At 34.1% G+C, this 12,599-nt stretch overlaps 1 protein-coding gene across 5 annotated transcripts in view; it reads left to right on the top strand.

Annotated features, from left to right (window-relative positions):
* CLCN3 (chloride channel, voltage-sensitive 3) overlaps window positions 1-12,599 on the top strand; it is a 66,252-nt gene that overhangs the window by 26,000 nt on the left and 27,653 nt on the right. For all 5 annotated transcript variants that reach the window (XM_004682389.2, XM_004682391.2, XM_012724890.1 and 2 more), the window contains one exon: window positions 9,655-9,812. In XM_004682389.2, the coding sequence (XP_004682446.1) occupies window positions 9,655-9,812 (158 nt within the window). The remainder of the gene's footprint in view (window positions 1-9,654; window positions 9,813-12,599) is intronic.

The raw sequence follows: 12,599 nt of genomic DNA on the forward strand, positions 1-12,599 counted from the left end.
AAAAAAAAAAAAATTCTTTTTTATAAAATCTCTTTTCATTTAATATACAAGTCATCTGAAAAAAATATTAAGTGAACATGATACTGGCTTCCATGTTCACATTAGGACAGTTGTCCTAATATCCATTTTATCATCTCTACCTAAGGGATGTGACTTTATTTTGGGTTGCCAGCAGAATAGAGAAGAAAACAGTGAAGTGGGCTACGCTTCACTACTGGTTGGTTGTGTTTGGGGATGGCTTTAACGTCCATTTTTTTGAAATAAATGATAATTCAATATGAATATGAATGGTGGAACAAATTAAAAGAGCCTTGTACTTCATTTATCACTCATTTATCCAGCAGACATTTGACTGCCTACTAAGTATTAGGCAATATGTTTATCATTACCCTTTTTATCTTTCACTTGGGAGTCTGCTAACATTCTGGAATTTCCTCTATCAACTTACAACATTTATCTTCCCTCCCTGACCAGGATGACTCTTTCTTATCAGAAAGGTCACAGAGGGAGGGAAAAATACATTGGGAACTATGATTCTTGCTCTTAATGTACAGAAAAAAATAGGGTAGATGGAAATACTTAGAGTTTTAGAATTTCTGAATTTTGTAAATGTATGTGGTGTGTGTGATAGGATAGTTACTTGCTTAATAAGCTTACCTGACAAGGATCACTATTCTCATATCTTAATAAGTAAGTCTTACTAAATAAACATAAGAATTTTTTTTTTTAAATTTAAAGCTATTTTGGGTATTCCTCCTGAGAAACAAACAGCCTGCCGCTAATGCATGACTGAAATTAATAGCTCAGTTTCAACAATTAAGTACATTTTTTTAGTTCAGTTCAAATAAATATATAGAGCTAAGGGAGGGAGGGAATATAAAGATTTTATTTATGGCAAAGTAGGTCATTTCACAAGTTTAGTGTTTATCAAATTATAGGTTTTTTTTTTTAAGATTTATTTATTTATTCATACAGAACTGGGTTACAGGCCAGAGATGCAGAGGGTGAGAGGATTCACCAGGGACAGAATGGGGAGCAGAACAGGCAGATCGACGAAGTACACTGCTGAGGGGAGCAGTGGGCGGGTCAGGAGAGGTCTGCTGCGCCATGTGGTCTCCTCCTGGGCAGGCGGGGATCAAACTCATGCGGAATTGGCTTAAGCTTCTTAGTGCAGTGCTCTAACCCGCTGCGCTACCAGGGAGGGCCCTCAAATTATAGTTTTTATCATGTTGGTCATGAACCCAAATTGAGTTGTGACCAGTATTTTTAAAAAAAGAAAATAGAATGTTAATTATCAGTTTTGTCATATACTAAACTTTGATTTTACTTAGGTATTTGCCTGTGTACTTTATCAACTAAAAATAATTCTTGCTGTGAATCGTAATCAAAATATTGAAAAAACTCATTTCTAAGTGTTCCTGGAAGGGCAGTTAACTCTGCCCAGGATAAAGGTAGGCTTCCTGTGGCCTAAGATGGTCTGGAACCATCTGAGGTCTGAGGGTGAGAATAGATAGATATGCATAGGATATGAGTACTGTTAGCAACACAGTTCCCTGACTCCTTTTGTTGGGGGGAAAGGATGTCCTGAGCAAATTCCACAAATAGGTTATGGACCCCACCCCAAACCTGAGAGATCCAAGACACCAATGACTGACTACAAATCTCATAATGTCATCACCACTGAAGGGAGGATTGCTGGGAACTGAGGGTAGAGGTAAGCAGCCAGATTTACTATACAACCAGACATGCGGACTGTGGGGGTTCTTGTTATTTCCCTACCTTTCAGCTATTGGGGTTTCAGCTCAGCAGAGCTGGTAGGGCCCACTCACCAATTTCTCTCTCTTTCTCCCTGAGTTATTTATGTTTTCATTTCCCCCTTTTTATAAATAAACCCTGTATTAACCTTTTTGTGTTTGCGTGTAATTGAGTCTCATTATAAGTCCATTTTAAGTGCGTGGGTGAGGACCCACAATCAGGCCCGATTTAATATTGGGGTTGCTCAGTAATAATATCACTGGAATTTTTCATTGCAACATTTTAAGTAATATTGGGCAAGTTGTTTGGAATGGAAGGCATAGAATGATGATGGTGAAGAGTGGGATTTTATTAATTATTTGAAAGTTCAGTGCATGTGCATATATGTATTTTGGGAGATGGTACCTAGGAGTTCTTAAACTACTCTGAGAGAAAAATGTACATATATGTTAAAATGTACAAGCTAATAAATCATGAACTTATTTTTTACTCAGTGTTGCCTAGTAAGAAATGCTTTTGGAATCACTGAGTTTGAATCCCTGTCCTCTTACCAGTTATATGGCCTTGGACAAATTTCTTAGCTTGGCGCTCACTGCCTTATTTTTCTATTTATAAAATGGATATCCTTTTCATGAGGTTGTTGAGAGCAGTAAATTAACTAATATCTGTAAAATGCTAAATGTTGTGGTCACACAGTAAGTACTCAATAGATGTCAATTGTTTTGTTTTTAGACACCAGGTAGATGATAATGTCTGGCTTCTTTCTGTGTGGGGTAGATTTTGAAAATTCTGATGTCGTCTATCTAGTTTTTTTTTTCTTTTGCTGCTTGTGCTTGGTATTTTATCTTTGTAAAATGAATTTAAAACCATTGTAAAACATATGCCTAATCCAAGGTTTCAGGATTTGTTACCATGTTTTCTTTAAGAGGCCTATAGGTTTAGGTCTGTATTTTTAGTTATGTGATCTATTTTGAGTTACTTTTCAGTTGTGATGTGAAGGTATAGGTCCAGCTTCATTCGTTTGCATGTGAATAACTAGTTTTCTCAGCATCACTTATTAAAATGTCTTTTTTCCCTAAATTAAATGTGAAATGTTGTGGGTGATATTTGAATTTTAAAATGTCCTTTTAATGGCAAGGTTGGTCATTGACCATTCATTCAATATAGACATTTGTTTCTGTGTCTATACCAGGTATGACTTTGTTATCTATTAAAAATCTATAGAGCTTTTGCGCAGTATACAGTTGCAGAAGAATTAATTGCTGAAACTTACAAAACTCCTCCTTTCCCCTTTGTCATATTCTCAATCTTGGGTTAATACTCTATGAATAATAAAGTGCATCTGATGAAATCTTAACACCACAATATTTGAGCAGAAACATTAGCTTGTATTCATTGACTTCCTGTTATGTGTCAGATATCATAGTAGATATTTCACTTTATCTTTAATTCACATATCAGACTCTAAAAGTGAATAAGAAAATATGGGTATCATCTCTAAGAGGTTAATGGGTAACTTCTGTTGGATCAGATAGCTAATAAGTGACAGAGCTGAAATTTGATTCTGGGGCTTTCTGAGCTCCAAGTCTATTCAAGTCATGGAATTTCTCAAGTAGGTCACTCTGAAGGAAAATCGATCTTTTTTTCTCTAGGCTTTTTTTTTTTGCTGTTAGGCCATTAGGTACTAGAAGGGTAGCCCTGCCATCTGCTAGTCACATGTTCAGAAAAATCTTTGATTTTGTTCTGTTGCTTGGAGTCAATGACCAACCTTGCCATTAAAAGGACATTTTAAAATTCAAATATCACCAAGAACATTTCACATTTAAAATAGCTCCAATATTAAACTACCCCAGCAAGTAGGAAAAATTATCCAATCAATGAGCTGTAAACAGCTTTCTTGAAAAAGTAATTTTAAGATTTTACCACATTTTTCCCCAGACCTAGAACTTTATAAAACTGATGTATATATTTATACTTTTACTTCAAATTATACTTAGAGTGCACGATCTGGGATTCAGGTAGCATATCATATCTTTCTGAGGATTCAGCCAATAAAATTAATAGACTTCTACTGTTTTTGTATTACTTTACTCAAGCTTTATAGTTCTAGGATTAGAGTCTGATTAGTTTAATTTGGATTCTGTGGCTTTTCCTTATTTGGGAAGGGGATCCTCATTGACATCCTCATAAAGACTGCATACAATGATCCAAAATAATCGGTTACTTTCACCCAAGGGGACAGAAACAATACAGGACTAGTGTATAAATACTGACCCTAATCTAAGGGTACTTAATCAATAGTGTGCTTATTTTAAGTTTGGACAAATACCTGATTATTAATATTGAAGAAAAAGTTGAGATTATGATTATTAATATTGAAAAAAAGTTGAGAAAAAAATTAAGAAGAAAAAAGTTAAACTTTTAATATTCATTGGTAGAGAGGAGGAATAGGTATATACATTCATTGTGTCTGTTATAAATGCAAGATCACCTAAAGGGTTTTTGAAAATATAATGACCTACATTTAATGACGTAAATGTGTGTTTAATGATGTGAGATGGTGTTTAGAAAGTATAGAAAGCAATGAAAGTAAGTTATGAAAAGCTTGTAAGTGTCTAGTATGACTTTTTGCTTACAGAAAATATTAAAGCCTGAAGCCAGGCTTAACTGTTGTAACACTGTTTTTTGCACAAATCCCTTAACACACTTTCTGCGCTGTGCAGAACTGGTTCTGCATCTATCTTTTTTCAGACCATGACTTATTGCAGAAACTAAGCTTTTTGAAACTGTTAAACCTATCACAACTCAAAAGTATTCATTTTTCAGATTTTGCTCTTTTTTGTGAGAAGCCACATATTGAATCTTGTTCTCTGTGTTTTGCTGTGTGTTTCTCTTTCCTATCTTCTGTCTCACTGAATTAATATGAGGAATTAGTGTGGACAGGACAAGGAAATAGATCTGGGTTAAGAAATCATGATTATTATTTCCAGAAGAAATTCTGGTACATCTATAACACTATCTTCACAGATAAATGAATGAGAGCTGCTTGCCTTTTGAGAAATGGAAAGTCCAGTGTAAATCATGTCACTTTGTGTTAATAAAATCCAACTGTATGAAGGGCTTTACTGAGGACAAAGACATCTTTAAAATCACCACCTTTATTTCCCCAACCTTTGAAAGATTATTTTAGGAATGAGAGATCTACTTTATAGATGACAGAACTTTAATTTTTGCTTGTGATACTACCTACAAGATAAACATGTTTCATTCATGCATCGAATCAAGTTGAGAGTTGATGTTGGATAAGTAAAACTATAAGAATTTTATTAACATACCTAATTTATTTGTTCATCTCATTTTAACACATGTAAGTTAAACTTTTTTTTTTAAAGATTTATTTATTTATTCATACAGAATTGGGGTACAGGCCAGAGATGGGAGGGTGAGAGGATTCACCAGTGACAGAGTGGGGAGCAGAACAGGCAGATCGACAAAGTACACTGCTGAGGGGAGCAGCGGGTGGGTCAGAAGAGGTCTGCCACGCCATGTGGTCTCCTCCGGGGCTCACCGGGATCGAACTCATGCTGAAGTGGCTTTAGCTTCTTGGTGCTATGCTTTAACCCTCTGCGCCACCAGGAAGGGCCCGTAAGTTAAACTTTATTCAAATCTAGGCTGCAGTGAACTGTACACAAAAGATACTTTAAGAATATTTAAAAGTAACTGTTAGGAAATAGTGCCTTTAAAATTCTAATGTGGGATATGTCGGCATTTTTGTGATCCTGTTAGAAACTAACGTTCTTGACTCTGTAGGATAGGATAGAATGTCTTTCCTCTGTTCCTTTTTTTTTTTTACTAAATCAGATTTTCATGTTTAGCAGAATAAGCTTATAAAATATATGAAATTTCATATTAAAGTAAAAATTTGAAATCATTTTAGCCAGCTAATTCTTGAATTTTGTTTAGCAATACTTTTGCAATAATAGATTTTAAATAAAAAACAAGTTAATTGAGTTCACATTCAAGATGATACTTTTCAGTTGTCTACATATGTGATAACCCCATACAATGAGTAAGAAATGCGATAATAGGAAACCTGTTTCCTAAAACCTGTTTTATATTAAAGTTAGATTTAAAATGTCTCTCTGGAGATTCCATTTAATTATATTTATCAGAGTCATAGAAATATTTCAGTCATCCGTATCTCAAAAAAATTGTTTTAATTTTATATTAAACTCCATCATGGTTATGATCTAAATTATTTTGAAAGAATGAATCACAAAAGGACCCACGGTTTTTTTATTTCTAAAGAAGGGACCACAATGAACCTTTGTGGGCACTGCCTCAAAACCAAAAATACTGATGAGTATTTCCCTCTATACTCTTAATTTTTTCAAACACAGCTGCTGTGTCAGGTAGAAGTAGATAGGTATGAAGGTACAGATTGACTTTTCCAAAAGTCTAGTAGGAGGAGAAAGAAAGAGTTTAGTGTATTTAAAACTTTGTGTATAAGGTTTCAAGTATGTGGACATGTGCCATTGCAGGAATTGGCCCTTAAACCTTTCGCCAAGAATGATATATTATTTATCTCCAAGCACTCTTGGGAAAATGCTGAAATCAATATACTACTTTCCTTTTATAAGCATTACACCTTTCTGAGGCAAACATTCAATTGTATTCTATAGAGAGATAAGAAACAACCCTGTTCCATCTATTAGAAGCAGTTATTGGTACAATGCGCAGTATTTATTACAGTGTTGAAAATGTAAACCCATTCTTTGTTAGTGCTAATTCCTACTGTCTCTTTGAATTATCGAGAAACAGAACTTGCATCCTACAATATCCTGGCGCTTATATCTTACTAAAGTGAATCCTTAGTATGGTGGCTCTTGGTTCATCCCCCAACACCTCCAGTTGATTTAAGATAATCTCTTCTCTAATCTAGACATTGTATATAGTGATAGGTGAAGTTCAAATTCTAGCTTTGCCACGTTATAGTTTTGTATATGACATAACATTTATACTTTCTTAATCTGTAAAATCAAAAGGGAATGGATTAATTTAAGCTGTAAGAAAGACTTCGAGTAGTACCATTTCTTTAAAAATTATTGAATCAAATGTGCAAATTTCTTGTGTTTTATTTTTACAAAGTTTGTTCAAGTATTTGTATATACTGAATTCAATAATTACATTGTCATTAAAGTGACATATTTCCAAATTATTTTTGGCATAAGATCTGTATTAGTGCTATATAATTTGAAAGTGTAATTTGTTATCACTTATTAAAATATTTTGTTTGAAATTATAAGTTTTTCTAAGTGTCTAGGACTTCTTTGCTTAGATGTCTTTATAAGTTATAGTTTATGTCAAATAGATATTTAATATTTAGGGATGGCTTGTACAAGGTTACTTAGCTCTCTAGGACTAGAATTGGAACTTTTGGTAACAGTTTGTTCTTTTCACTTATATAATTGTTAGGTAGAATGTCTTTATTTTTGCAGTTCTATTCACATCTTCTGTCTAGAAGAGTAGTTTTCCTGCTTGGCTATATATCAATCTATAAGTTTAAAGAAGAAAATTAAAGTTCTTTTTCTGCTTGTTCTAGGTAATAATTATCTTTCTAGAGCTAATTATTAACATAGTTTTGTATTTATTCATTCCATTTTTTTCTGTATAAGAATGAGTTTGACTGTTATTTTTTGTTCTTGTAATCATTTTTCTTAAACCAAAATGAAATTCACAAAATATTTTTCATATAAAACATGCAGATCTACATTTGATCTTTAAAAACTAAAATATGGTAGCCAACTTTCTGTATCAGTGTATGTTTATTTACCTTGTTATTTTTAGTTGCTGCATTACATGCCATTGCATAGGTGGGCATATTTTAATTACCAGTAGAACTAACTTTTCTGTTTGACTTTTTCAGTATTACAAGTAATATTTAAATGAAATCTTAGAACCTTTTGCAATTATAGAATCAATTCCTGCAAATAGAAACATTTTGAGAAGATTTTTTCAAATATTTCAAATGGTTGTATAATCTTACTTAATAATAAAACTCATCTGATAATTTTCATTTATATTACTACAATTGTTTCCTGCCCAACTTGTTTTCTTTCTTCCAGATTGCTTTTCTGAGTAGTGTATATTAGATGTCTGTATTCAGTGTTTGCTTGATCTTTCTCTCTTTTTAAAATTTTTTAAAGATTTATTTATTTATGCACTCAGAACTAGAGTACAGGCCAGAGGTGCGGGAGAAGGGAGGGTAGGAAGATTCACCAGAGACAGAGTGGGGAGCAGCGGGCCAGTCAGGAGAGGTCTGCCATGTCATGTGGATCACTCCCTGGTGGGGATTGAACTCTTGCTGCAGTGGCTGTGATAGCTTCATAGTGCTGTGCTTGAACCCATTGTGCCACCAGGGGGGGCCCAGTTGTTCTCTTTCTCTCTCTCTCTCTTTTTAAAGCAATATGTATGAACATGTAATGTCAAATGGCTAGCTGTAGTTCACATTTTGAAACCATAGAATAATTATTTCAAATTTCAATTTAAAATTCATGTTCCTTAGGAAGTTCTATAAGATTAATACAACCTAGTTATAGATGTTACATATAGCCTCAGAATTTTCTTATAACTAAATATAGGTAAGGCAACTAAAATTGTTTTTATAGTATGGTATTAGAAGTTGTCTTACGAGATAATTTGGATTAGGTATCCCCATTGTTGGAGCCAAGGATATTTTTCTTACTATCTGTTATGTCTACTGCTATCTAGAAAAATGTATTTATAATAAAATTATAATAAAGAAAATAATAAGTATCTTTGCCTTTGTGCTGTAGAGATTTTAGATCTGGGGTTGAACCAAATCCTTTCACTTACTTTGTAAATTGAATATTATTGGTACACAGCCATCACTATTCATTTTATATTTGTCTGTTATTTCTTTTTGTTACTGTGAGAGTTCAATAGTGCTAAGACTGCAAGAGTAAAATATTTACTTGGTAGCTCTTTTGGTAATCACTCTTTTTTAGATTGTAAGCACTTCGGCATTAATTTCTTTTACCTTTTTTTCTATATCATGTTCTGTCCACACTGTGTATAATTTATGAGCTCATAAACTGCAGGGAAATAAGGAACTTGCTGGGTTGGAGAATATCTGTGATTTTAAAATGTTGGCAGCTTTTGCCTTCCCAAAGGAGTTGTACTGCTTGTACTTGAAGTAATACTTTTATGGCAGACATCTTTGCCTGTAACGTTGGCAGCTCAATGTATTAGTACACTTTTTTTTTTTTTTGGTCTTCCCTGACCTCATAGGGGAATTACTATTGTAGGTTTGATTTGAATTTCTTTTTATGGTTTTTTTTTTTTTTTTTTAAGATTTATTTATTTGTGCATACAGAACTGGGGTACAGGCCAGAGGCTCAGGGGCGGCGAGAGGCCTCACCAGAGACAGAGTGGGGAGCAGAACAGGCAGATCAATGAAGTACACTGCTGAGGGGAGCAGCGGGCGGGTCAGGAGAGGTCTGCCACACCATGTGGTCACCTCCGGGGCAGGCGGGAATCGAACTCATGCGGAAGCAGCTGTAGATTCTCAGTGCTGTGCTTTAACCCACTGCGCCACCAGGGAGGGCCTATGGTTTTTTTTTTAATGTAAATTTTTTGTGTATTTCTTAAATGACAAGAGCAAACACCAGTATTCTAAGGGCCATCTTTTCTATTTGACAGATGATTTTGAAAAAGGACATGCCATAATCTTACTGCCTTATTAATTTCCTGTATTTTATTGCCATTATTTGAAGTGATACTATTTCCTTATGAATTATTAATGAACTTCGAAGAAGGTTACATAATTCACCATTGTCTGTCATAAAATAAACTCATTGTTTCTTTTTTGCTTTGTAGGAACTCATTATACAATGACAAATGGAGGCAGCATTAACAGTTCTACTCACTTACTGGATCTTTTGGATGAACCCATTCCAGGTGTTGGTACATATGATGATTTCCATACTATTGATTGGGTACGAGAGAAATGTAAAGACAGAGAAAGGCACAGACGGGTAAGTTTTTGGGCAAAATTTTTGAATAGCATGTAGTTATATAACTTTATTTAATTATATTTTTGCTAGTGATCTAGCAAATATGTTATATATTAAAAGTACATTTAAGTAAATTTCTATTTTTTATACATGCTTTTTCCTCTGTATTTTGTTTTTAGTTTATTTACACCTGATATCTTTCTAAAAAGGATTTGAAATAAGTGAAAATGAAATAAATATTAAGACAAAATAGGAAGGCTAGGGAAAACAGCATACAGGACGTGGTAGAATGGTCAAGCTATGTTCAAAATAAGAAGCCATGGTTTTCAGCTTTGAGCAGCCCAGCAATTATGGCATAGGACACAGTACATGAAATCAGTATTCTGCATAGTGATTCTTAAACAGTTTTGCTTTAGATCTCCTTTAAACCCTAAGTAATTTTTGAAGATTTCTGAGGAGCTTTAGTTTATGTGGTTTTGTTGATTAATTTTCACCATACTAGAGAAATAAAACTGAAAAATTTAAAAGATTATTAATTCACTTGAAAAATCACATATAAAACTCATTACTTGTTAGCACATATAATATATATATATTTTAAAGATTTATTTATTCATACAGAACTGGGGTACAGGCCAGAGATGCGGAAGGTGAGAGGATTCACCAGGAACAGAGCGGGGAGCAGAACAGGCAGATCGACGAAGTACACTGCGGAGGGGAGCAGCGGGCGGGTCAGGAGAGGTCTGCCGCACCATGTGGATCTCCTCCGGGGCAGGTGGGAATCAAACTCATGCAGAAGTGGCTTAGGTCTCTTAGTGCTGTGCTTTAACCCGCTGCACCACCAGGGAGGGCTCGCACACATAATATATTTTTATAAAAATTAGCTACATTTTGTAAAATAAAAAATGTTTTGTGAGGGAGTAACATTGCTACATTATAAATCTATTGTCTGATTTAATAGGAATACTGATTTCTTGTGTTTGCTTCTGCAGTCTGTCTGTTAGTGATATATTGTTTTGATTGAAGTATGTGAAAAAATCCAGCCTCACACAGATCGGTATTTGGAAAGTCTAGGACTGTTTTAATAACTTTTTTTAGATCACTGTGTATATTCTTTGATAATGCACTAAAATGGTTAAGTGAAATTTTCTTAAATTGAGTTGTAGTGTGTAAATGAAACTGTATCAATGAACTTTTCATTTTCTGTTACATTAAAATCAATATTTTACCTTGATTTTTTAAATTGAATTAACATAGATTTACAACATTATGTAGAATTTAGAGATACAGTATCACTCCTTTCAGATATATATTTACCTTGAACTTTCCATTTTTTTATATTATGCAATGAATATTTGCAAAATACTAATTCACTGATTTATGCAGATCTTTTAGTTGTTGATATTTTCCATTATGCAATACTACATAGTGTTTAAAAATCCCATGTGTTGGCCTTCCCTGGTGGCGCAGCCGGTTAAAGCACAGCACTAAGAAGCTTAAGCCACTTCCGCATGAGTTTGATCCCCGTCTGCCCTGGAGGTGACCACATGGCGTGGCAGACCTCTCCTGACCCACCAGCTGTTCCCCTCCACAATGTACTTTGTAGATCTGCCTGTTCTGTACCCCACTCTGTCTCTGGTGAATCCTCTCACCCTCCGCATCTCTGGCCTGTACCCCAGTTCTGTATGAATATAAAAAAAAAATCCCATTTGTTAATATCAACACATCTCTTTTTAACATTTTTTTAAATAAGTACCTTGTCATCCTTTGAGCAATGGCTACAAGCTTGTCAGAATTCTGATTTCAATTTAAAGCTCAAATTCTATCATTGGAAACAAATAATATTTATTTTACTTAAGACAACAGGCTAACTTGGTTCTTTGAGAAAATACCATTACATTCCTAAGTCTGAAAAACCACTTTGTGTCTTTCAAGAGTGTCCCATGTAAGTCCCTAGTTTGTAACTCGTCATGCAAAGCTTTTCCTCAAGACACAACTCACACTTCACTGTGCATCAGAAGTGCTTTATGATGTATACTTCTTATAATATGCAACATTAAAAACATTCAGTAGGTGCATACTAATTTTGTTGCTTCATCAAAGATATTCTTAAGTGGAATGACATATTTTTTAAATGGGATAAGTGAAGCATATGATGAGTACTAGTATGTTTGGGGGCACTGCCTTGATTTGTGCTGAGGACTCAGTACTTTTGATATTGCTTTTTGCATTACCAGTGAAAATGTCAACACAGGCAAAAAGGCCTATCATTTCTTAGTGGTGTCATGAAAATAGTTTTTATTTTGATGTCTCCTTGAGAAGATCTTAGTGACCTTCAGGGTGTATATGGGACACTCTTTGAGATTCAGTACTTTAATCCAATGTCCAAACACACTGTAATCCTGTATCTTATATGTTTGTTGGGTAATTGCATTACATTATGTTATGTACATTATAGATTCATTCATCAAAAGATTTCAGATTTGGGTTTTAATGTTTTTTAGAGAGAAGTACTATGGAAATGTCCAAAAGATCCCATGTTTATAAGATTTTAGAGAAAATTGAAACTAAGAGAAACCATAGTAACCTCCCCCTTACAGTTCTTGAAAACATATGAATAGTATGACAACATATGGAATCAGTAAATATCTTAGCTACTTATATCAGTCATCTATTTCTAGATTAGTCAAGTATCTTTCCAATTTCTTGCTTATATAAATACAAAACTTTTTACAGCTGGGAAAGAGTTTGTACATTGGTATTCTTACTATTCATAACATTAAATTAAAAAAAATTCTGTCAGTATAT

Source organism: Condylura cristata, unplaced genomic scaffold (genome assembly GCF_000260355.1).
Source record: "Condylura cristata isolate star-nosed mole 26May11 unplaced genomic scaffold, ConCri1.0 scaffold00014, whole genome shotgun sequence".
Taxonomy (NCBI): domain Eukaryota; kingdom Metazoa; phylum Chordata; class Mammalia; order Eulipotyphla; family Talpidae; genus Condylura; species Condylura cristata.